This window comes from Trichechus manatus, unplaced genomic scaffold (assembly GCF_000243295.1).
Source record: "Trichechus manatus latirostris isolate Lorelei unplaced genomic scaffold, TriManLat1.0 scaffold00006, whole genome shotgun sequence".
Lineage (NCBI taxonomy): Eukaryota > Metazoa > Chordata > Mammalia > Sirenia > Trichechidae > Trichechus > Trichechus manatus.
This window is the reverse complement of record NW_004443942.1, coordinates 24,288,761-24,316,259: the sequence shown is the minus strand read 5'-3', so window position 1 is coordinate 24,316,259 and position 27,499 is coordinate 24,288,761. Positions and strand designations below refer to the sequence as shown.

Genomic DNA, 27,499 nt, shown 5'->3' with positions numbered 1-27,499 from the left:
TTATCTATGGCCACACCCCATTTCCTATATAGACTACAGGGAATTTGGCTAGTTCAGTTATCTTCCAGATTCATGCTCCAGACACCCCAGGAGTCACATTAATCATAATGATAATTCTACTGCACATTTGTCTAGTAATGTGTAGGTCTCATACTGCCTTTTCAAAATTTATCTTATTTTAAATTTGACACAGTGGTAGGTGGAAAAGGCATTATTATTTTCTTTTTTAGATGAAAAAAAAAGGGGCTTCAGAAAGGTTAGTCTTACTGTAGGTTGCAAAGTGCTGGATTCAGACATTTTGTCTCTAAATCTAATGTTTTCCCTACATTGGACTGACAGCAGAAACACTCACGGAAAGAAAAGGGAACTCATACCACCGCAGATGGCCATGAGCTTTACAGTGCCTGCCTCATTACTTTAAGAGGAATAACTTAATGCATCAAGCACTGAATTTTCAGAATTGTATATAATGAAAAAATTCAGGTCTCTTTAATTGATGTAATTTTTGTACAATGACATCATCAATAATAAGCCTTCTAATAATTGCTACATAGGTAGATAAGAAAATAAATACCTGATAGTTTGTGATGGCTTATTTCTTGGCTTTTTGGAACACACTCTGACATATTCCTTTTTGTTTGTGTTTTCAATGAACTTCACATATATCCTTTTGTACTTACTTTTTGCATCTCCAAAATACCCAAGGTACTAAGGAAGAAAACACTTTGAATTATTAATTGTATAATCCGTACATAAATACTACTTTGTTGACTTGATTGACCATCACATAGCCATTCAAAATGCAGCTCTGGCTAGAATTTCACCCTGAATAAAAATGATCCCATGTTCATTCTTTACTGGAGGCCCACATGTAGGAGCCATCTCATTTGGCTCATCAGCAGATGCTAACTCACTCAAAGCTATTGAACAGCTACATAAATACAAAAGAGTAACTTCTGTCAGTCTTCTGATAAATCAGGATATCTGACTAATAATATAAGAGCCTCTGAGTCCATCTGAACCCTTTACAGACTAATTCTAATTCCTTTCCTTTATAAAAAAATGTTAACACTAAAAAAGTATTTAATTTTAAGCAGTTTGCATTTACCCATTTGATTTCATTTTTAAATCAGACAATCATTTTATCCTATACTTTGTAGTTAAAATTTTATGCTATTTTGTATCAGAAATACTCAATATAAAATAAATCTAAATTTAAATTATCTATTTTCCCTAGGATCACTGTCAAAAAATAGGAAAGCTAATGTAAACAAGCATTTTACTTACACTATTTGTAGCAGCAAATTCTCTTTGCCCATCTCTAATTTCAGGAACAAACTTCTGTAATAAAGCTTTTTGTACTTTCCAAATAGCTGGGGGTTCTTTTCCTGATTTTAAAGCCTCCTGTAGGCAGCAGAATTAATTACATTTATAAACAGTAGCATCATTATTTTAGATTTATAGACTCTTAGAACTGAAAGGAATCTTAACCTATCTGTTTCATCCTTTTATCTCTTACCTAGCTGAACTTCCATAATAATTCTTATAAGCTGGTTTTTTAGCCTCTGCTTAAATTATTCCAGAGACAGAGAGCTCACTAACATGCAAAGTAGCCCAGTACACTTTTGCATAGTTTAAAGGATTGGAATGTTTTCCCTTAATGATATTGTCATATATTATTTGTGTAATTTTATAACAGTATATACATAGAAAAACAGACCACAAACAAATATGCTCAAATACTAACAACAGTTCATTATGATCGGTAGAAACATAGAAGATTTGAATGTTATGTTCTTCACTGTACTTTTTAATACCATTCCTCTCCCCCCGCATTAAAAAAAAATCAAAAGCAAATAAACAAAAACCCCAAAAATAGGTTTTCTTAACATAGCTAAAATTTTCTTGTATGAAATTGTAACATTTCTACTCATGGTTCTACAATTTGAAATTATGAAAGTAAGTCTAATTCTACTTTTACATGATAATCCAATTATTTTTCTTTAAAGTTTTAAATTGGATAAGTAACCATTTTTTCCAGACTCCCCCTAATATGATGAGTTGAGAACCTTGAAAAAATTAGTATTTCAGAATGCTCTAATTACTAGTACCTAAATGCAACATGGAGTGGTTAAGAGATTGGCTGCTAACCAAAACATCTGCAGTTTGAATCTACCAGCTACTTCCTGGAAACCCTATGGGGCAGGTCTATTCTGTTCTATAGGGTCGCTATGAGTCGGACTCGGCTCAACAGACAGCAACAAGGTTTTTTGTTGTTTTTTTTTTTTTATGCAACACACTGACTACTTAGAAATACATAAAACTAAGATAAAGTTAAAATTATTTTAAGCTATTTTTCAAAATACCTGATTGACTTTATTATTTTAACACTTTTGATAACTTAGAAAACTTATAAAAATAGAACTTTCTGCCATTTGAGCTAGATGCTATTGAAGTCATTGCAAAGGCTATCATAGGCACTCCAAACTGTGATCTTTACACCTGTGAACATTCACATCACCTTAAAAATCTCTATGTCTTCTATCTTTACCACAAATTCATCACGCTCTCTGTATTGGCCTTCTCCTCCGCTTTCTGTGTTCTCCTCATCTGTACAACCTTCTATGGCAACAGTGTCCTGTCCTTTCGCAAACTGGTTTGAAGGAAGACCATCATGTTCGACGTGTTTTGAGGGTTCTGCAGAGTTTATATTTTCTGGAATATTTACTGTAGATGAAGTAGAGTAGAGAGGTTCTTGCTTGACGACACCCACAGTGGTACAGGAAGTAGTAGCAGTACCAGTAGTACTGGCAGTTGGGCTAGCAGTTGCCACCTGTAGGGCTTCTGAAACTAAAACAAGCAAATGCAAATCAGTAATACAAATATTTAAACATTTACTTGTTTTTAGTAAAACCTGAACAGTTTAAAAAGAAAAGACTTGATTACTTTTGCAATCAAAATGGCTGGAACACTCAAAACCACAGTAAGAAATTAAAGAATGGTTGTTTATTTCCAAGAATCAAAGAGGAAAGAATTGGATCTGGATAACATGCAGACTGAGCCACACAACAAACTAGGAATAAAAGGGAGTTTCCTCAGCCTGATAAAGGGCATCTATAAAAAACCCACAGACTAAATGCTTTCCCCCTAAGACCAGGAACAAAATATGGTTGACCACTCTCACCATTCTACAAAGTACTGTACTGGAGGTTCTTGTCAGGGCATTTAGGCAAGAAAATGAAATAAAAGACACCAGGAAAGAAAGGGAACAAGCAAAATTATCTCCATTTGCAGATGACATGATCATGTATATAGAAAATCCTGAAAAACTGTAAGAAATAAACTAGTTCAGCAAGGTTGCAGGATTCAAGACCAATGCACAAAAATCAATTGTCTCTATAGACTAGCAATGAACAATCAGAAAATGAAATTAAGAAAACAATTCACTTTACAACCCCATTGATAAGAATAAAATAGGAATAAACTTAATAAAAGAAGCCTAAGACTTTTAAACTTTTCACTACAAAACATTGTTGGGGAAAAAAAAAACCTAAAAATGGAAATGCATTCCATGTTTGCAGATTAGAATACTTAATACTGTGAAGGAAACCCTGGTGACGTAGTGATTAAGAGCTACGGCTGCTAACCAAAAGGGTGGCAGTTCACATCCACCAGGCGCTCCTTGGAAACCCTATGGGGCAGTTCTGCTCTGTCGTGTAGGGTCACTATGAGTTGGAATCGACTTGATGGCAACGGGTTTGGTTTTTGGGTTTAATATTAAGATGGCAGTACTCCCCAATCTGATCTACAGATTCAGCACAATCCCTATCAAAATTCCAGCTGCATTTATTTGCAAAAATCATCAAGCTGATTCTAAAATTCATGTGGAAATGGAAACAACCACAAAAGCCAAAATAATCTTGAAACAGAATGAAGTTGGAAGACTGACATTTCTCAATTTCAAAACTTAATACAAAGCTACAGTAATCAAGACATTGTCATACTGGTAGAAGGGCAGACATATAAATCAACAGAAAACAACTGAGAGTCCAGAAATAAACTTTTATATTTATAATCAATTCATTTTTGACAAGGATGCCAAGACCATATAATTGGGGAAATAATAATCTTTTCAACAAATGAGTTTGGGGACAACTGGATGTCCACATGCAAAAGAATGAAGCTAGACCCCTACCTCACACCATATATAAAAATTAACTCAAAATGGATCATAGACCTAAATGTAAAAGCTAAAATTATAAAACTCTTAGAGGAAACTGGCATATACCTTTGTGACCTTGGGTTAGGTAATGGTTTCTTAGATACACCACCAAAAGCACAAGTGAGAAAAGAAAAAAATAAACTGGTCTTAATCAAAATTTTAAAACTTTATGCTGCAAATGATACCATCAAGAAAGTGAAAATATAATCCAAATAATGGGGAACATATTAAAATTCATATATTTATCAGGGACTTATATGCAAAATAAATAAAGAACTCTTACACCTCAAAAATAAAAATAATTTAAAAATGGGCAAAAAATCAGGATATTTGTCCAAAGAAGACTTACAAATGGTCAATAAGCACATGAAAGGATGCTTGACATCTTTAAGTTGTTAGATAAATGCAAATCAAAACCATGATGAGATACCACTTCACATTTACTAGAATGGCTTAATAAAAAATACAGGTTCACTAAAGAGAATATACAAATGGCCAACAAGCACATGAAAAGATGCTCAATGTCATTAGTCATTACCAAAACAAATAAACAAAAAAACTGAACCCACTGCCACTGAGTCAATTTTGACTCACAGCAACCCTATAGGACAGAGTAGAATTGCCCCATAGGGTTTCCAAGGCTGTACATTTTTATGGATGCAGACTGCCACATCTTTCTCCCATGGAGTGGCTGGTGGGTTTGAACCGCCATTTGGTTAGCAGCTGAGCGCTTAACCACTGCACCACCAGGGCTCCCATTAGTCATTAGGGAGATGCAAATCAAAACCACAATGACATACCACCTCACCCCTACTAAAATGGCCATGACAGGTGTTGGCAAGGATGTGGAGAGTTTGGAACCCTCATCCATTGCTGGCGGGAATGCAAAATGGTACAGCCACTGTATAAAACAGTTTGTTGATTCCTCAAAAGGTTAAACATAGAATTACCATATGATCCAGCAATCCCAATCCTAGGCACATACCCAAAAGAACTGAAAGCAGGAATGTAAACAAACTTATACACCAGTGTTAATTACAGCACTATGCACAACAGTCAACAGGTGGAAACAAATGTCCAACAGACGAACAGATAAACAAAATGTGGTATATACATACAATGGAATATTACTCAGTCATAAAAATGAAGTCCTGATACATTCTACAACATAGATGAACCTTGAAAATAGTATGCTGAGTGAAATAAGTCAGTCACAAAAGGTCAAATATACGATTCCACTTACATGAAATTGGCAGATGTACAGAGAACAAAGTTTATTAGTGATTATCAGGGATGAGAGGAAGGGGAAAAGGGAAAGTCATTGCTTAGGGGGCACTAGTTTCTGTTAATGGTGGTAGAATCATTTGGAAAAGTATAGTGGTAATGATGCACAACATTGATGAACATAATGTCACTGAACTGTAGATGTAAAAATGGTTGAATTGGTAAATGTTATATATATTTTTACCATAATTAAAACAAAATACAGATAACAGGTATTGACAAGAATGTGGAAAAATTGCAACCATCATTCATTGCTGATGGGCATGTAAAATGCTACGGGAATTCTGGAAAACAGTCTGGCCATTTTTCAAAATGTTAAACATAGGATTATCACATATGATATGTAACTCAGTTATACAGTCTATATCTGAGGAGTAGTAGAAGGAAAAAATGTATCAATAAAAAATAATCAGTAAATAGACAAGAAAGGAGAGAAAAAGAAACAAAACAGGCAGAACCAAAAGAAACCACAAAGAGGGCAGATTTCAGTCCAAATATGTCTTTAATTACATTAAATGTAAATGGCTTAAATGTTTCATTTAAAGATAGAAGATAATTCAGACTAACCCTCCCAACAAAAGATGATTTTAAAAATTAGATGAAATATAACAATCTTCTTTTTTAAAACATGAAAGGACTAGTGAGAAAATAAGGTACTACCAGGCTGAGATTCAGGAGAAGATGGGTATTCAGAAAGGTGCATCTGGTGTTTGGGGCCACTTTTGTCTAGAGGCATTTGTGCTCAAGAGGGAAAAAACACTGGAGTCTATGGCCTGCGTCATACGGGCTGCAGCCTGGATACCCCATAAAATCCCAAGCCTTGATAGGCATCTCACAGAAGCAAAGGAAGATCTTCTATGAAGGGAGAGAATATCATTTTTGGATTCAAATGATTTCTCCAGATATTTAAGATATGATACCAAGCATTCAATCGAAGAAAACCAAGGACATCAGGAGAAAATACTACATGAATGAGAGAACTAGCACCAAAACAGACAACAGATACAGACCTACAGGTAGTCCAGATAGTGAAATTACCAGACACAGACCCTAAAACAACTATGCTTACTATATTTGTGGGGATAAAAGCCAAACTTAATTTCAGCAATGAACTGGAAGTCCTAAGAAGTGACACTGCAGTTTTTTGAACAAAAAGGTCTAGAAATTCTGAAACTGAAAAATATAATAACTGAAATTAAGAAGTCAATAGATTGGTTTATAGAAGAATAGTCACAGCTGAAGACCTGGGCACTGATCAACAATTGCTATTAGCCATCACAAAAAGAGAGATAAGATGTTATGGGCCTCTTGAGGGAAGAAGAATACACCAGCATGTATGAGGTAATCTTGCCAAAAACACAAAAAGAAAAAAGAAACTAAGTCTGTTCAAGCCTCACAACCCAACTGTGAATTTACAGGAAATATGAGGACAAAGGAATATGTTAAATACACCATAGGACGTAATCAGCAAAATCCTGACTGTGAAATTCTACAGAAAACCCACTTTCTTCAGTAAATAAATTACAAAAGGAAATGGAGGGAGGAACCTATGGATTAAAAGAGTTTTAAGAGACATATCAATTAACCACAACGTTTGGACTTTATTTGGAGCCTGATTCAAACAAACTGCCAAAAAATATTTTGAGACAATGGCAAAATCTGAACACTAACTTAGTGATGGTAGTGGCCCAGGGAGAGAAATATCAATCAGTGGAACAGAACAGAAAGCTATGAAATAGACTCATATATACACAGATACTTATAATCTACGATAGTACTCTGGAAAAAGAATTTTCAATAAATGGTGTCGGCATAATTGGGCTAAATGGATTATAGAATTAAATGCAAAAAGTAAAACTATTATTAGGATTTTTAAAAGGTAAAGGATAGGACTGATAATTTTAGACCTTATTAAAATTAAAGTCCTCTATTCAACAAAAAAGGGAGCCCTGGTGGCACAGTCGTTAAGTGCTGAGCTGCTGATAGGTCAGTGGTTTGAACCCACTAGCTGCTCTGTAGGAGAAAGATGTGGCAGTCTGCTTCTGTCAAGATCACAGCCTTGGAAACCCCACGGGGCAGTTCTGCTCGGTCCTATAGGATTGCTATGAGTCGGAATCGACTTGACGGCACACAACAACAACATTCAACAAAAGGAGCCCTGGTGGTGCAATGGTTAAGTGCTGGGCTGCTAACCGAAGGTAGTGGTTCAACCCACCAGCACACCACAGGAGAAAGATGTAGCAATCTGCTTTGGGTCTGTAGGGTCCTATAGGGTCGCTATGAGTCGGAATCAACTTGATGGCAACAGGTATTCAACAAAAAGACATCATAAAGTGTAAAAAGATAAGACACAAGTAGAAGAAGATATCTGCTTGTGTGTAGCTAATGTAATAAAATTTTCTACAAATAAAATTTTTTTTAAAAGGCAGCAGGCTTTAAACAAAGGAGGAAATCCAAATGGCTTATAAAATATGAAAAGGTGTTCACAATCATTAATAATCAGGGAAATGCAGATTTAAACCACACCAAGAAACTATTAAATACCCAGCAATGTGGCAAAAATGAAAAGGTCTGACAATACCAAGTTTGTTGAGGATATGGTACAAAAGGAACTCTCCATACGCTGGTGGGAAGAAGGTAAATGGATATAATCATTTTGGAAAAACACTGTGGCATTATCTAGGAAAGCTGAACATATACATAGCCTATGACCCAGTAATTCCACCAAAAGGTGTAAAATCGAAATACTTTCACATGTATACCAGTAGGCCAAGGTACATGCATAAGAACGTTCATAACCACATTATTCATAAAAGCTAAAATCTGGAAAAAACCCAAATGCTCAACAGAAGAATGAATAATAAATTGTGGCATGCTCACATAAAGCAATGAAGTACTAATGGAAATAAACTAAGGGTATATGCAATAATATATAGATAAATCTTACAAACGTTGAACATAAGAAACAAGACACAAAACAATAAATACTGTATTATTCCCTTTATATAAAGTTTTAAAAGAAGTCTAACAAAAGTAGTATTTAGGAACGCATACACTGGTGGTAAAATAAAAGAAAAGCAAGGAAGTAATTACCATCCAAGTGGTTAGTGGTTAGCTCTCGGGGTTATGAGAGCGTTTTAATATGAGTGGGACCCACAGGGTAGCTTCTGGGGTGCTGGCAACATTTTATTTCTTGATCTGGGTAGTGATTTATACTTGTGTTTGCTTTATAAGTCATTATTCTGTAGTTATGCCGTCTTTCTTGCTCCAAATGGTTATTTGCAGCTTTTTTATTAATCTATTAAAGGTTTCCCTATTAAATGGTTCTTTTTAAAGAACTAACTTACTTTTTTTGTTCCTGTTTTTATTTTTTACCTATTTTTTCTTAATTTCTGCTTTTATTTTATTCTTTTCGCCTGTATTCTTTGGATTTAATACTCAATTTATTTCTGGACTTCCTTTCTAATGAATGTCATTTAGAGTCATAAAATTTCTTCTTTGCACCACACCATGGCCACATCTCATTGGTTTCAATATATATTACTGTTGTTGTAAATGGGTTGTCATTTCCTTTTTAAGCTAAGAGTTATTTAGAAGGGTATCTTTCTTCCATTTCTCTCTTTCTCTCTCCCTGCTATTCTCTTTTGGAACTACTGTATTGTGATTAAAAAATATGGCTTGAATAATATTTGGATTTTCAAATTTATGGAAATTTTCTTGTGTGTATTTTTCTTTAAGTGTGCTATATTTTCATATGTGTGCTATACATCACAAGAAAAAATTTTGAGAAAGAAAACAAAGACATGGAAAATATACTAAGAAAATGTTAACAACAACAAGATTAGTATGGCTGTATTACAAAAGGATATTATTATGGCAAAAAGAAAGATTTTGTTATGTTAAACTGTAGTAAACTTTTATGCACCCAATTACATGGCTTCAAAACATATCAAGTAAATAATATTAGAAAAGCAAGTAAAACATAGTGGGAAACTTTAACACACCTTTCTCAGGGATCAACAGATCAAGCAATCTAAAAACAAATAAGGATAGAGAAGATTTTAAAAAACTTTGTATTATCAAAAAATTCAAACATACACAAAAGTAGAGAATACAAACTCTTAAATATCATATAGCCCATAACCACAAACATTTTGCTATACTTATTTCATCTATCTACCATCCCTTTTATATTTGCTGGATTATTTTAAGGCAAATTCCAAATATGTCATTTACCGCCAACATATACATATACATTTTCTTAGATAACTCAATGTCATTTATCATATTAAATAAAAATAATAAAATAGAGGATTTGAACAATTACCAAAAAAAATATATTAGCACTTGGTACTCATGGAACATTTACAAAAATTGACCATGTACTACTAGCCCACTAATAAAATTTCAATAAAGTACAAAATGTAGACATTATTCAAGCCATATTCCCTGACCACAACATCTTGTTGGGCCATAAATTAATAATAAAAGAATACCAAAAACTAAAAACTTCAAGGAAATGGGGAAAAAGCCCACCATTCTAAATAAATTTTAGATTAAAAAGGTAATCAGAATGGAAAGGACAAACCCAAAAAAGTCAGTGTGAGCATTATAAATTGAAACCAGTGGGACAGGGCCAGAATATGGTGCAAAGAATATATGGGTTTAAATGCAATCCATTAGAAAACAAGAAAGCACAAACATAAACTAAGTATTAAACTTGAGAACCACAGGACCGGGCAGCGTTTCTTTCTGTTGTATGTAGGGTTGCTATGAGTCAGAACTGACTCAACAGCACTTAACACAACAAACTCAAGAAGCCAGAAAAAGAGTATTAAACACACAAGACAGGAAAGAAGATAAAAGCAGAAATTAAGAAAAAGAGTTAAAAATGGTAACAGGAGCAAAAAATGTAAATTGTTTCTTTGAAAAGAAACATTTCATAGGCAAGCCTTTGACAGACTGATAAGGAAAAAGATGCAAATAATCATCTGGAACAAGAGAAAGGGCATAACTACAGAAACAAAGGAAATGAAAAACTTATGAGGGGATACTATATACAATTTTATAACAAATTTTAAAATCTAAGCAAAAGGGATGATTTTCCTAGAAAATATGCCTTTCTTAAATTGACCCAGATAGACCAAACTACCTTAGGGAAAAAAATCAGAAAGATAGTCCCAGATCAACTCTGAGAAAAAGTTCTATCAAATCCCAATTATATGTAGTAAGCGTTCTCAAAGCTTATACAAATACAAAAAGTTTCCCAATTCAATTTATGAGATAAGCATAATCCTGAATACAAAAGTAATCAAAATTAAGAAGAAAAAAAACTATAAGCCAATCTCATTTAAGAATATAGATGTAAAATCCCAAATAAGATACTAACAAGTTAAATCTTGCAATGGATTAAAGTAATTCATTATGATCAAGCAGATTCCATGGTAGAAATTTAAAAAAAATAATAATAAAGTTAAGCATTAGGATATCAAGTAATTTACCACAGTAACAGATTAATGGGGGAAAGGAGAAAAGAGAGCAGACTTGTCAGAAGAAGCTTAAAAAAACCTCTGACAAAATTCATCATTCAGTGTTGGTAAAATAAATACATAATCTTAAGAACCTCAAATGAAGGAAATTTTCTTAAAGCATATAAAATACCTGAAACCAACAGCAAATATATTTCATAGTGAAACACTACATATAACACATAACATCCGGGAGAAGACCAGGATGCTTACTACTACTACTACAGTGAAATCTGTGAGAGCCAGAATTCTACGGGACTGCCTTGTTTTTCTGGATCTTGCAAGTTTTCCGCCTCTGACAGGAGCAGTCTTTTTCTATTGCTCTGTGTTAGTGGAAAATATTTGAGTTTTCCTTCTCTGACAGGTTTCTGCTTTACACAGGTTCCGGCTTTCGCAAGTTTTACCTTATACTAATTTACATTTTAACATTTTACTAGAGGCCCAAGCCAACGTGGTAAGACAAGTTTAAAACAAAAAAAGTGTAAGAATGAAAGAGATAAATAAAACTATGCTTATTTTTAGAAGATATAGTTGTCCACTGAAAAATGTTAAGAGAATCTGTTGGAAAAACAGAATAAGAATTCAACAATATTACCAAATATGAGACAGAGATATGAAAATCAGTAACCGTCATACATCATCAGCAACCAATTAGAAAATAGTGTGGGAAAAAGTATATTTAAAAAACTCTTGTAACACATAAAACTTTATGTGGAAAAAATGTTATAAATACTGATAGACATAAAATAAGAGCTCAATAAACAGAAAAACATTATATTCCATAAGTGGATGAGATATACAGAAGACAATATTGCAAAGATATTAATTATCCCTTAAAATTAATTATGAATTCAGTGAAATAACAAAATCCCAGAATGTTCAAGGGGCTCCTGCTGGCCCATTACAGAACAATTTGAGCATCAGAAAGAATGACTGTAACTGATAAAATGATGAATTTTTAAAAATTCTGCTGCCAATCATGATGGAATAAGTATGCTAGAGCACATTATTACCCATGGATTACAAATAAAAACAGGACAAAATATAAAATCCAACTACCTGAAAACTGAAAAGTTAGTAATAACAGAAAGATTGAGGAGTGTGGAATGAAGAATTAACTTTAACCAAAGACTTTGGCCTTAGTCCCCAGTTTCTGGGAGGTAATCTCTAAACTCTGGGAATTTCCCAACCAACTAAGTGTCTGTTACTCATGAAGGACCTCCAGGCCTTTACTTGATAGTTTATGCTAATGAGGCAACTCATCTGGGCAGGGGGCACTGGTTACTCCAGAAAGACCCACCAAGTGATACCAGCCTGACTTCCACGGAAAGGAAAGGGGCTGAAAATTGAGTTCAATCATGCAGCCAATGGCTCAGTCATGCTTCTGTAATGAAACCTCAATAAAAACTCTGGACACCAAAGCTCAGGTAAATTTCTCTGACTGACTGTACATCAGTGTGCCAGGAGCATGACACATCCTGACACTATGGGGAGAGGACAGGGAAGCTTCACATTTGGGACCCTCCTAGACTTGACTTTATGGGTCTCATCTTTTAGCTGGTTCTAATTTGTATCCTATTTTGCTATAATAAATCCGTAATTGTAGAGATTTCCTGCATTCTAAGAGTCACTCTAGTGAATTATCAAACCTGAGGGGAGGAGTGGGAACCCCTGAATTGGTGGTCAGTTGGTCAGAAGTGAAGGTGTCCTGGGAACCCCTTGAACTTAGGTTGACCTGGCAGTCTGGAGGACTTGTGCCCATAATCTGTGAAGTGTGGCCTGACTCTGGGTAGTCAGGTTTATAAGAACAGACTTTGTAGGAAGGGAGGCCCAAACTTAAATAATGACTCATAGGGAGTGTTTCCCGGGTTTCTTTCATCTGTTCTCATCCGGTGTTGCAGAGGTCGGCTCCTATGCAGAACGAAACAGTGCACGGGCAACAAAACTCCAGGAAGAAGCCTCTCTGGCCAGAGGAGCTGGGAAAGAAGCCCTATGCAAGGCTAAATCTGTTTCTTTTTTCCTTTTTCTGTCTCAGCCCTGCCTAGAAGGCAGCCAAAGTCACTGAACAGCATTGCAGTGGCAGTGAAACAAATCCTGTCTAAACTCTGACAGAACACCTGTCTTTTTGGCCAGAGGAACCTGGAAACAAGTTCCCTGTGGCATGAAGAGTGTAGGGTGAATCCCTGTTCTTTTTCTCTTCTCACTGCATTGCCCTAAGGGCAGCCCCAGTTGCACAGACCTGTGCCAAAGCACAAACAGCTAAAATTCAGAAATCCTGGCTTTCTAGAAAAAGGAGTAGGAAAGGGGCCCTGGGGTTCAGCAGTGTGAGGGAAAATCTGAGAGGAGAAAGAATGGACTCTAATTCTGTGTATGAACCCATACAAATCCCAGTTTCACACTCGAGCTGTACATGTGCAAGATATACCCAAACTATCACAGCAAAGGTTTTGAGATATGAACTACAACAGTCTCTACCATCCAAGTTCCAAACCAACTGCTGAGAGGCACATTTGTGAGACAGATCCAAAGCAACATGGAAAAGGCTTTGAAAACTGAACTAACATTGGAACCACCATTCACAGAAACAGAACTTGTGGTCTGACTGCCTGCTAATACAAACAAACAAACAAAAATCAACATTCTCTAGAGGATTTTAATAGAACTCAGAGACTTAAAAGTGTAATATTCAAAGTGTCCAGGCTACAATCTCCAAATTACTTAACATCCAAAGAATCAGAAAAAATGTGACCTATTCTCAAAGTGAAAACATAATCAACAGATGTCAATCCTGAGATAACTCAGATATAGGAATTATCAGACAACGACTTGAAAGCAGCTATTATACCTACGCTGTGTGAGGTAAGGTGAGCACAGCCTTGAAATAAATGGAAATATATAAGCTCTCAGCAGAAAAATAGAAATTACAAAAAAGAAATAGAAAATTCTGCCTTCTTCATTTTGCTATTGAGCCCATCCAGTGAATTTTTAAATCTCAGATACTGTATTTTTCAGTTCTGAAATTTCTAAGAATACAGTTCAAGCAGAATAAAGGAAACAAGAAGAGCAGAAATTAATGAAATAGTCAACAAAAGAGAAAAATCAATGAAACCAACAACTGGTTTCTTGAAGAGATCAATAAAATTAATAAATCTCTATCCAGACTGACCAAGAAGAGAGAAGACAAAAATTACAACATCAGGAAGAATGAGGGGTAATCACTATAGACCAAACAGACATTAAAAAGATAATGAGGGAATGCTACTAACAACTCTTTTATTTTAAATGTGCTTTAAGTGGAAGTTTACCATTCAAGTTAGTTTCTCATACAAAACTTTATAGACACATTGTTATGTGACCCTAGTGCTCTCCCTATAATGTGACAGCACACTCCTCCTTTCCGCAGACTTCCCATGTCCATTCAACCAGCTTCTCTCCATTTCTGCCTTCTCATCTCACCTCCGGAAAGGAGCTGCCCATTTAGTCTCATGTATCTACTTGAGCTAAGAAGCACTCTCTTCACAAGTATCATTGTATGTCTTATAGCCCAGTCTAACCTGTGTCTGAAGAGTTGGCTTCAGGAATGGTTTCAGTTCTGGGCTACCAGAGAGTCTGGGGACACCAGCAACTCTTTGCCCATACATTTGACAACTTAGATAAAATGGACAAATTTCTTAAAAGATACAAACTACCAAAACACGTCAAAAGGAAACAGACAACCTGGATATTCTGCATCAAAGAAATTGAATTCATAGTTAAAAACTTTCTGACAAAGAAAACTCCAGGCACAGATGGTTTCATTCACAAATTCACCAAACATTTATGGACTACTCCTACGCACTCTCTTGAAGAAAACAGAAAAGGAGCCAACACTCCTCAACTCATTTAGCAGGCCAGCAATAAGCAGATACCGAAACCAGAAAAGGACATTACAAAAAGAAAACTATAAACCAATATCCCTCATGAACACAGATGGAAAAATCCTCCCAAAATTTTAGAAAATTGAATCCATCAATGTATAAAAGAGGAATTTATCCTAGGAATGCAAGGTTGGGACAATACTTGAAAATCAGTGTAATTCACTGTATTAGCAGGCTAAATAAGAAAAATACAAGGTCATTTTAACAGATGAAGAAAAAGCATTTGACAAATTCGACCTCCATTCATTATAAAAGCTATAAGCAAACTAGGAAAAGTAAGAAAGTTCCTTAACCTGATAAGGGCATCTATAAAAAAAATTATAATTGCAACAACAACTAAAAAATACAGGTGTAGTTACATGTGTATGCGTATATGCATACGAGTATATAGGTATGTATATGTGTGTATATATGTGAGCATATATAGATGTATCTATATGCAGATGTGTATAAGTATATGCATCCATATATATTCATATATACAATAAAGCACATAAGGGGCATAAACACAGATACCTCTTAAATTTAACCAAATGCCTTGTGGGATTGGTTTACACGGTCTGAAGGCTTAGGATCATAGTCTCATGGGACAACTTAGGCAATTGGCATAATATAGTACATAAAGTTTATTTTCTACATCCTAGTTTGTAAGTAGCATGTGGGACCTTACAAGCTTGCGAGCAGCCATCTAAGATACAACTATTGGTCTTTATGCATCCAGAGTAAAAGAGAAGAAAAAACAGAGTCAAAGAAACTAGTCTACAGGACTAATATTCTATAGGAACCACGACCTCATCTCCCCTGAGACTAGAAGAACTAGACGATGCCCAGCTACCACTAACACTATAGATAGATTCTGATAAAATTGGAGCAAAATGTAGAACAAAACTCAAATTCTTAAAAAGTCCAGACTTACTGAACTGGTTGAGACTGAAGGATTCCCCCAAGACTGCTGTCTGAGATTCTTTAAACCCTGAACTAACTGTGACTATTCCATGAGGTCATCTTTTAGCTAAATAAGAGATTGGCTCATAAAATAAATATCACCCATGAGTACTGTGCTCTTATAAAAAATCATCTATATGAACCCAAACGGTCAACATTTACTCTAAAGCAAAGATTAGAAGGCAAGATGGCAGGGAAACTAAATTACTAGAAATGGAACAACCTAAATGGAAATAAATAATGAGAAAGCTGACACACTATGAAAAATGTAACCAATGTCACTGAGCAAACTGTGTAGAAATTATTAAATGGGAATCTAATTTGCTGTGTAAACTGTCACCGAAAACACAATAAAATATTATTAAAAACAAAAAACCCACAGTCAACATCATACTTAATGGTGAAAGACTTATTTCTTTCCCCCAAGGATCATGAACAAGGCAAGGATGTTCACACTCCACTCTTAACATCAGACTGGAAGTCCCAGTCTATATATTAAGACAGGAAATGAAAAAGGTATAGGTGGGAAAGGAAGAAATAAAACTATGTTCTTTAGCTTGGCCTCTATTTTGAAGAAATATACTACTTACTTTGAATGAAAGCAATCTGTACTTAGACTTTATTAGCATAAACCTAACAGACTGCTTCCACTGGCCAAGTAAATTACTTGATATAGATTCAGAAACATTTTATAAACAAAAACTAGTTTTATACTGCATTTGAACTCAATTTGAAGGGAATAGATATTGGTGAGAGTGGCATCCTTCCCAAGTTTCAGCATTCAAGCAGGACTTCCCCTCTTTATATATGCCATTGGTCATTTTAATGTAAATATAGAAATAAGAGTGTTAGACAACTGTGCACCATCTTGCCTGAGTCTAGCATTTAGTTTACATTGATCCCAGCCAACGTTCCATTGGTTTTTTTTCATAATGCAATTTCATAATGGAAGTAAATAGGTAAATAATTTTTAGACAATTCTTTCATCACAAAAATTATTATTACTTACTAGAAAACACCATTATTTTTTAGAACAAGGAATATGCTCTTTAGGCATTTGAATAATTTAAAATCAACAAACGGGAGGAAACATCTTCACGTATAAGGACATCTCCTTCATATGCTAAGATTGGCTATAGCAGAAGGACATAAAAGCTAGCAAAAAGTCTACATTCCAGAAAATATACAAGTGTTTCGAAGTTGGTATCAATGGAATATCATCCTCCCCCCTTTAAACTTATTTACCATGGAATCATGCAATCTGGAGTACCACAGGCCCATCATATCCTGTGATCACATTCCAACTATCTGACACTGTATGACATGTGTGCAAAACTCAGAATTCTAGACACAAAATTAAAGCAAAATCTAGCTACTTAACGTTTAATGTTCCATTTTTCTTTTACATATCCTCATTTAGTCAACAAACATTTCTTGAGCGCCTACTATGTTTCGGGCCGCAGAAATACGAAGATGAACATGGAATTGTTGCTGTGTGCCCTCAAGTCAATTCTGACTCATAGCAACCCTACAGGACAGAGTAGAACCGCTCCAGAGTTTCCTAGGCTGTAATCTTTACGGGAATAGATCACCAGGTCTTTTCTCCCGCGGAGCTGCTGTGGCGATTCAGGAAACCCTGGTGCCATAGTGGTTAAGAGCTATGCCTGCTAACCAAAAGGTTGGCGGTTTGAATCCACCAGGCTCTCCCTGGAAAACTGTGGGGCAGTTCTACTCCGTCCTGTAGGGTTGCTATGAGTCAGAGTCGACTCGACAACAACAGGTTTGGTTTTTTTTTGGTAGGGATTCAAGAAAAGAACACTAAATACTTCCCAGAGGAGGGTGCGGTTGGCAAACAAATGTAGGAGGCACAGCTATTTGCGTAAAAATACGGTTAAGTGTCTGTCTGCTGGCCTCAAAAATGAAGAGAGCCTTCTAGATAGAGAAGCATCTTCAAAGGTCCATAATTATGAAGGGGGCTCACAGGTCTAAGAAACAATGAGAAATTCAGTCATGACGGAAGAAGGAAAGTGAGTAAAGCGAGAAAGTAGAATATGAGAAGGGATGGGATTTTAAAGAATTTTATGTATGTATTTACTGCTCATGAAGCAAAAAGAGGTGTTTTGAAGCAGAGAACTAACAATCAGCTTTCCTTTTTTTATGAAGATAAATCTGATGACAGTGTGAAGGATGAACTGGTGTAGAGACTGGTAGGGAGGATTCTAGTTAAAGTCTGCTGCAGTAGTCTAAGTAAGAGATGACGAGTACTTTGCAGAAGAGTCAACGGGAATGGGGAAGAGGGAACTTCAAAGACCAACTAGCGAGGACTGGGTTGACGGTGATGATTTTAACTAAAAAATGAGATAGTAATAATGGCTGTCTGGAAGAAAGTTTTAGACTAGAGATTACAAAAAGTTTGTTCTAGGAATGTAAGAGGGGATATAATAGGGGAGGAGGGAGTGTAAAGCCCTACAAGGATTAGCTTCATACATAATGTCTTTCATTCTATGACTGGCTGCAATATGCTAATTCCCCTCTGTAACAAAATAAGAATTCTATAAAAATGTATTATCAGACATTTATGCTAATATGTTACTTGGGATACCAATTGTTGCACATCACTTTAGTAGTGAAAGGTAGTCTCAAGTCCAGAAAGACATCACAAAACACAGTTTAACTCATAAAACACCATTCTCTTTATACAAAAGAACTGAGCAGGAATATAGGCTCTAGAACCAAACAGTCCTAGGTTCAGAGTCCAGCTCTGTCATTTACTTACTAGCTGTGGGGACCTGGTCAATTTATTTACTCTCAGTTACATCATCTGTATATTGGAGATATCAATGCATATCTCACAACACTTCTAACTAGTTCCTGGCACAGAAGTGGAAGTTATATTATTATTATAAATTTTTTTGTTAACATGTTCCTTAAAATAGTAACTTTTATACTTTACTGTCAATTGTTTATATAAAGCAGTACTCTTTAAAACATGTCAGTTTTGATGGAAGGAAGGAAGAAAGTGGAGAATAATATGAAGCACATACTCAAATCTTTGGGCATATAGTTTGCAGCCAGGACAAAATTATTTTTATCTTAATAATGTTAATGTGCATGCTGCATATAATGTAACCATATTTAATAGTAAAATGTTTATCTTCAGGTAAAATTGGTATGCCAAGAAAATATGCCAGGTTATTACTGCAACAGGGCCCTCAACACAATACCTCGTATCCATAAACTACCCCAAGATGTCTCACATTAGAGAAGTCTGGATAGCATATTATGTAAGTTATGCTGCATGTGGCAAAAAGCCAAGAAAAACCAGAACTGCGCAACATAAAACCCAGCACATTCCTACAGGCCAAGAACATTTAAAAAATAAGTCCCTAAGATACCTACCTGTGCATTTTGTCCTGAAAATTTATTTGCAGAACTGTTTTACTCTAAGAAAGCTTAAAATCCAGTCTATAGCTAGGAAAATAACAGTGGAAAGTCATAATTACGAATCTAACTTTTAAAACTTACCTGTTTTCTTCTTTTTATCAGAAGTAGCATCCAAAGCAGTTAAGGTAGTAGAGATGCTTTTATAAATATCATGACTGCATACTCCAGGATCTTCTTCATCAGAAGAAAATGAAGATAAATGCTCCAAGTTTTTAAGTTCATTATCAACTTTTTCTGATGGACTGTTAACCCCAGTTTCAGACACTAAAGACATGGGTGTTGTAGATAAAGTCTTTGGAAGTGGTGGGGGACAAAGTGTACGAACAATCTGGGTCCCCGGTCTTCTAGTCTTGTTAGGCATGCGTACAGCAAGAGTAGAAAACTGCTGCTTGGGCCCAGATTTCAGAAAATCTAAGAAAGAGGCAATAAATCCTGTTTTGACCTCTGGCTGTTTTTCCTCTACTTCTTTGATCTTCTGTCTCATTTTTTCTTGATGCTGATAACCATCATGGCAACTTTCCGAGGAAGGAGGAGTATATGGCAGATATATATCTGTTCCCCTTGGATTCTGGCGTTTGCCTTGGGTAGGTCTTTTCAGCTGTTTCTGATTATTGTTTTCTTCCTCTTTAATTTGCCCTTTCCCTTTAGCTTTTTTCTTTTGAAGGTTAAAATGCATTACATCTTGGTTTTCTTCTTCAATCTTAACACTGATTGCATCCCCAGGCTGGGCCATGGCCAACAGTACAAGTGCACTCCTAGTCGGGTTCCCTGACACACCACTGTCATCACCCCCTAAGGTAAATTCACTCTCTGATGTAGCGCTCTCTCCACTTATACTTCTACTACTAGAAACAAATTCTTGGTTTCTGTTATTATTTAATGTATTATCAATAGGAACTTCGCTGTTTTCTTCAGATTCATGATTGGTAGAAGAGTATTTTTTGACTGAGCCAGAACTTTGCTCCTGGCCTTCATGACTTGTTCCAACCACTGATGAAGTTACTTTAGATGCTGTACTTTGATCAGGTGTTTCAATGTGCTTTTGATCAAGAGTCATTTTTGACTGAAGAGTAGGTACTGGTGAAAGATTGATGGCAATCTGACTTCCATTTAAAGAAATTTCATTTATATTCTGTGGCTTTCCCACTGTGGCTGTGATGGCGTTAAAATCTGAGGTCACATGCCTAACATCTAATGCCTGCTGAAAATGAGATTTAGAATCACCTTCTTCAATAGACTGAATAGTTTCATTTGAAGTTGACTTGGAAAACTCAGAAGGTGTAACTCCACAAGCTGCTGCTGTAGCTGCTAAGATATCATCTACATTTGATAAGATATTTCTTTCATCACTGAGAAGCATTGCCTCTGGGAAACATATTGATCCAAGAGAAACAAACTGATTCTTTGAATCATGTTGATTTGTTTCATTAAAATGGTCCTTTGTTGTTAGATGCTGTTGTAATGGTTTTGAAGACTCAGAGAGGTCCATTTTCATAATTTCAGAATTTTGAGGATGGAGCTGCTGCTGAGGATGATCACCATTGCTCTGAATAATATGACCATCCATTTGAAGGAAAGGATGTACTATTTGCTGAGGACTTTGAACACGCTGTACTTGTAAAGACGCCTTTACTTGTCCTAAACCTGCCTGTAGTAATGACTGCTGAAGAATTTGTAAATCACAAGCCGAGTCTAAAAGGACCTGTGTATTAGGAACAGACACCTGATGACCATGCCCTAAAGCATGAGTTGGAATTTGAATCTGAGATGAAGCATTAATTATTTGATCATGCTGTTCCTGGATCTTGGCTTCAGGTACCTTATGCATAAGAGAATGCTGCTCATTTAGGTCTTTAGTGTTCAACCTTATTTGTGGAGCTTGCATTAAATTAGTTGCCTTCTTAATATCAAGGGTTGGTGTATTATTGATCTGGCCAATTTGCTGACTAAGTTGTGTCACTGATCCACCCACGCTTTCTTCTTTTTTTGACCCTTGTAGACCAATCCCAACAACTTGATCTTCAAGACGAGAATTACTTCTGATTACACTCTGAGAATACCTGTCATCTGCCTTTGATACTTTATAAGCTGATTCTTGAGCATTAATTTCCCTATCAGACAGCCTTTGGGTTGATGACTCAAGAGATGTTGGTGACTGTAACACCTGTAACTCTTGCATTGGAAAATCATTTTCTTCCTTTGAAGATGTATAAACATTTGAGTCAAGCTTTCTTTCAGAGTAAGACTTTGGATCAGGGGAAGGTATATTATTCTGTAATGTCTGACAATGAGTAGAGGATGCAAAAGATGTTGACTGGACAGCAGGCAAATACTTTTGGGACTGGGGAGATGATGACCCTTGACTCTGAGCATTTTGGGAAGAATGCAAAGAAATGTAATTCTGGTTTGGGCTAGATGCTGGCAAATTCTGAGCACGAGAGGCATTAGAATAAGAAAGAGAAGGGGCTGTTAATGTTAGGGACTGCCCTGAAGCATAGCTTTCTGAAGGACTAACAACTGACAAAACTTGTGACTGAGATGAATAGCTAACCTGTGACTGGCTAACTGGTGATAAACTCTGAGAGTGACTAGACGAATAACTTGGAGACTGACTAACTGAAGATAGATCTCTTGTTTGGGCAGGGTAATTCTCACTTGTAACTGAAGATAATACCTGTTGCTCATCAGAAGAATAACTAAGTGTCTGATTTTCAGAAGTTATAGTCTGAGATGACCCAGAAAAAGTCAATGTTTTGTATAAGGATGGCAACTTCTCAACCTTGCTAGACCTATAAACCTGTGAATGAACAATAGATGGCACATTATGTGGTTGTACTAAACCATAATTTTGGGACTGACTAACTGATAAAAGGCTTGGTAGCTGTGCTGTAGAATAAATTTGTGCTTGGCCTGGTATTACAGAACTCTGGTTATGTAAGGGTTTGGAATAGCTTAGTGTTTGCAAAGGAGGAATTATACTTTGAGGTTTGGGGGTCTTAGTTGACCTTGGTGGTTGTTTCACAGAACAGTTTTTTACTTTTGTAGTAGAAGGAGGATACCCTGGTGATGGAATTGCAGATGAATAAGACTGAGCAAGTTCCACTGAGACCTGGGAGGTCTTCTGTTGCAATCCTCCATTGCTCACCTGAGTAGAATCTCCAATTGAGCTACAGGATAAAGATGACTGCCTGGTTGTTTCCTGAAAATTAACTACACTTGCATTTGACAGATAACTATGTAAGGAATGCTGTGAACCAGTCAGTTGTGCCTGAATAGACTGGGTACCTGAAGGCCGCTGATGGTGTTTAATAACACTACATTCTCGAAGAAGAGCTCTTTCAATGGATGCAGTAGAACTAGAAAAGAGAGTTGAATTGTAGGCTTGAGGAGTTTGCTGGGCTCCTCCAAGTGCAGAAGGCAACAAACTAAACTGAGGTTGTAAAAGATGGGGTGCAGACTCTTGAGCTGAGCGATATGTTGAAGACTGAGGTGGTATGCTGTTACTTAACGCAGAACTGCCCAGGCGCTCAAATGCCAAAGCAGTTGGAACAGTTCCCTGGGAAGTCTTGATTTGTAGCAAAGGATCATGAGGATTTAAAATTCCATTTGATGTAGTGTTAAAAGTTGAATCCTGAAGCACCAAAGGTGAGCTGGTAGCAAAGTTTCTGTTGCTAAAGGTGGCAGGATGCTGATAAGCAGAGAGGGCAGATGGTGGAAGTGTTCCAGTGGTTGGCAAAGGTCCAGTAACGAACAGCTCAGTTGCTGCTGAGGAATGCATACCTGTGAAGAGAAAGCATAAAGGTCTTTATAAAATTACAGCACAAATGCTTAAATATACATCTTTTCATAGTAGTGAAACCATCAAAATCTCTGTAAGACTGAAAAGCCTGATAAATTGATTCTGCATGCAAATTTTGAAAATATTTCAAAATAGCTAGGTTTCTAAAAGCAAAAACAAAGTTACAAAAGTATCAAAATTATGATTGTTATATAAGTATGAATTTACATATAGTTGACAAGGCCATTTGGAAATTTAGAAACCAGTAAAAATGTACATAATCTCTAGTGATTTACCCTGCAATCTCAATGCAAAATATTAACTGACAAACTAAAATGTACATGACATCAAACTTGAAACATCAATACTCAATTGCCTACATCTAAAAATAACAGTAAGGTTATTTAAAACTGCAAAGTTTCTTTTATCAAAATACATGCATTTCAAGTTTTAACTTCCTATTAACAACAGATGCATGCTTGTCATGAAAGGCTGATCAGAAATTAATAAAGTACCATCAAGAAAAGAGTCTTAACCAGATTTACTGGCCTAAAGGAGACTGGAGAAACTCCGAGAGTATGGCCCCCAGACACCCTTTTAGCTCAGTAGTGAAGTGACTTCCAAGGTTCACCGTTCAGCCGAGGAATGGACAGCCCCATAAAACCAAATGGGACTAATGAGGCACAGCAGTCCAGGGACAAGGGCCAGAACGCAGAAGGGGACAGGAAAGCTGGTGATAGGGAACCCAAGGTTGAGTTAAGTATAGTTTCATGTGTTGTGAGGTTGTTAACCATTTTCATAGGGCAACATGTGTACCAACAGTTAAATGATAAACTATTTTGTTCTGTAAACCTTCATCTAAAGTGACAATGGCAGCACAACTGGAAGAGTGTAGTCGATGTCACTGAACTGTGTATGTAGAAATTTTTGAAATGGTGTATCTTTGGCTATGTGTATTTTCACCAAAAAAAAAAAAAAAAAAAAAAAGGTCGAGAAGGGAGAGGGTTGACATGTTGTGGGGTTGTTAACCAGTCATAAAACAATATGTGTACTACTGTTTCACGAGAAACTATTTGTTCTGTAAACCTTCACCTGAAGTACAATAAAAAAAAAATAAAATAAAAAAAAAACAAAGAGAAAGAAAAAAATTTTAAAAGTAGCCACAGAAAAAAGGCACATTGTCATCAGAGGAATAACAGTAAGACTACCCACTGATTTCTCTGTAGAAATGACAGAATGCAGGAAAAAAAATATCCTTAAAGTGCTGAAAAAAAGTAAGCTGTTAGCTAGAGTTCTATACTCAAGTTAAATACCTTTAAAAATGAAGGTAAAATGAAACAGCTGGATTCAGACTAAGGAACACTGTCATGGATTGAATTGGGTCCCCCAGAAATATCTGTCAACTTGGTTAGGCCATGATTCCCAGTATTGTGTGGCTGTCTTCCATTTTGTGATTGTAATTTTATGTTAAAAAGGATTAGGGTGGGATTGTAACATCCTTACTAAGGTCACATCCCTGATCCAATGGAAAGGGAGTTTCCCTGGGGTGTGGCCTGCACCACTTTTTATCTTACAAGAGATAAAAGGATAAGGGAAGTCAGCAGAGAGGGGGGACCTCATACCACCAAGAAAGCAGCACCGGGAGCAGAGCGCATGCTTTGGACCTGAGGTTCCTGCGCTGAGATGCTCCCAGACCAAGGGGAGACTGATGACAAGGACTTTCCTCCAGAGCCAACAAAGAGAGAAAGCCTTCCCCTGGAGCTGACACCCTGAATTTGGACTTGTAGCCTACTTGCCTGTGAGAGAATAAATTTCTCTTTGTTAAAGCCAAAAAAAAAAAGAAAAAAAAATTCTTAACATTTCAGGACAGCATTCTAGCAACATACGGTAAAAGTAAAATGTGTATACCTTTGTGATCCAAACGTTTTCACTTCTAGAAGTTTATCCTTTGGAAATAAGTGGACACAGGGATATTTGTACATGGTATTCCTCAAAGTTATTTATAATATTAAGTGGAAAAACCCAAGTGTCCATCAACAGGAGTTGTGTGCTGCGCAGTCAATTCTGACTCATAGCGACTCCCACGTGACAGAGTAGACAGCTTCACAGGGCTTTCTCTGCTATAATCTTTATGGGAACAGATTGCCAGGTCTTTCTCCCATGGAGCCGCTGGGTGGGTTCAAACTGCCAGCCTTTTCAGTTAGCAGCTGTGCACTTAACCATTGTACCACTAGATTGGTTAATAATTATGGCATATCCTAATACTACTGCCATAAACACTGACTTGGTGGATATAAATGCTTTGACATAGAACAATAAGAAAAATAAATACCAAAATGTTAACTACTTTCTAAAAAGTATAACTGTAGTTATGAACGATTATCTTCCAATTTATATACCTTTTTATTGTTTAAATGTTTTATAGTGAGTTCCCATTTAAAAAAAAAAAGAAAATGGGGCGGGGGGGAGATTCTTTGACCCTTTGAAAAAAATTATTCTCTCACTTCTTTCCAGGAAATGTCAAAAAAGTATTACTACTACAAAGGTAGAAAATATTTAGTTGCACTTAAAGGAAAAAATAACATCTGAAATTAACTTCTAAAATAATATAACCGTAGGAACTGGAATAGACTTTTAAGATAATCTAGTTCAACTCCCTTGCTATAGCAACAAGGAATAGGGTCGAGTGAGGTGGTGTGACTTGCCCAAGGTCAGAGGGCTGGTTAGTGGCATTCATGAAACGCCAGTCCACTTACTCCACTCACGGCTCTTTCCATTTCACCAGGTATCTCCTCTTTTGTGTTTGTGTGGAAAGGAGCAGAAATATAAAAAGTAGATAGCAATAAAGAATTGAAATTTAACTAAGTTTAGTTATAAATAATTGATTCAGCCATAATGTCTATTCTAAAGTAAGAACATGTTTTATGTTACATATGTCATAACCATAGCTAAAGAATCAATTGTAATTGCAGTGGTAACTGACACCCTCACGGTTAAGCCTAGAATGTGGATGAGGCTAGTTATGAAGTCCAGACAACTACATGGGGCTTAAAATAGTGGGTGAGGAGCTTCTATTACTTAAATTCTTCTTTTATTCTATAGAGTGTGATAAAGGATCTTTCTTACTTGACTATTTCTGAATGATTTATTAGACCAACATCAAAGGGAGTCCCAGAGGCTACCAAATTTCACCACACTATTCCAGTGGAGCATATTTTGAAATGCATCTAATGTCATATTGTAATCTCAGACATTCTGACTGAAGATGCTCCTTTATCCTAACACATTAACACTAATACCCTCTTCCAACTAATGGTGTATGTATGTTTGTGTCCCAATTTTTAGATCCAGTTTAATGTCCTCAAAAATCCATCAATATTTCTTTTAAGTGGGCATATGGTAGTAAAGTCTGTGGTACTCTGGCAAAAAAAAGCAAAAAACCAAAAAACTTCTACCTTACCAACCTAAGAATCCAAGGCCCTTCTGAATTCAACTCAGTTATGGGACCAGACAGAAATTGCAAAAGTGAATTTTTTAAAAATTGAAACCTAAAAAAACACAAAAATTTTTTAAAAAATGGCACAAGATAAAAACATTTTATAGAAAGTGCTGGCTCACTTAGATGTGAATTAAAAGCTTTCCTGCTTTTATTAAACATATACAAAAAATACTGTTGTATTTTTCTTTGCATTAATTTATTAAAATTCTTAGCATCAAGTTTTAGCATTAAGATACTGACTAACAGAAAGTCCAACTAAATACATGAAATATAAAATTATTCCAGGAAGCAAAAAATGAAGCTACTGTGTTTTGTTTTGTTTTTTAACTTTTTTTTAATTGTACTTTAGATGTTAGTTTCTCATTAAACAGTCAGTACACATACTGTTTTATGACATTGGTTAACAACCCCACGACATGTGAACACTGTCCCTTCTCGATCTTGAGGACTTTATTTTTGGTGAAAATACACATAGCCGAAGTTACACCATTTTGAAAGTTTCTACATGTACAATTCAGTGACATCAATTACATTCTTCCAGTTGTGCTATTCTCACTATCCTTTTCCAAACTATTCCATCACCATTATCTTCAACTCACTGTCCCCTAGGCTTCCCATCTTCCCATCAAACCTTTTGAGTTGCTGTTGTCAATTTGATCTCACATAGATAATTTTTTTTTTCTGTACCTTAGATGAAGGTTTGCAGAACAAATAGTTTCTCATTAAACAGTTAGTACACATATTGCTTTATGACAATGGTTAACAACCCCATGACATGTCAACACTGTCCCTTCCCAACCTTGGGTTCCCTATCACCAGCTTTCCTGTCCTCTCCTGCCTTCTAGTCCTTGTCCCTGGACTGCTGCGCCTCATTAGTCCTGT

General features: G+C 36.1%; 1 protein-coding gene across 4 annotated transcripts in view; it reads right to left on the bottom strand.

Moving 5' to 3' along the window:
- QSER1 (glutamine and serine rich 1) overlaps window positions 1–27,499 on the bottom strand; it is a 57,035-nt gene that overhangs the window by 17,316 nt on the left and 12,220 nt on the right. For all 4 annotated transcript variants that reach the window (XR_002825204.1, XM_023738070.1, XM_023738079.1 and 1 more), the window contains exons 3-6: window positions 19,422–23,120; window positions 2,522–2,850; window positions 1,288–1,404; window positions 575–708 (exon numbers count right to left, since the gene is read on the bottom strand). Coding sequence is in view for 3 of the 4 variants with exons in the window: in XM_023738070.1 (XP_023593838.1) it covers window positions 575–708; window positions 1,288–1,404; window positions 2,522–2,850; window positions 19,422–23,120 (4,279 nt within the window). In the remaining variant the exon portion in view is untranslated. The remainder of the gene's footprint in view (window positions 1–574; window positions 709–1,287; window positions 1,405–2,521; window positions 2,851–19,421; window positions 23,121–27,499) is intronic.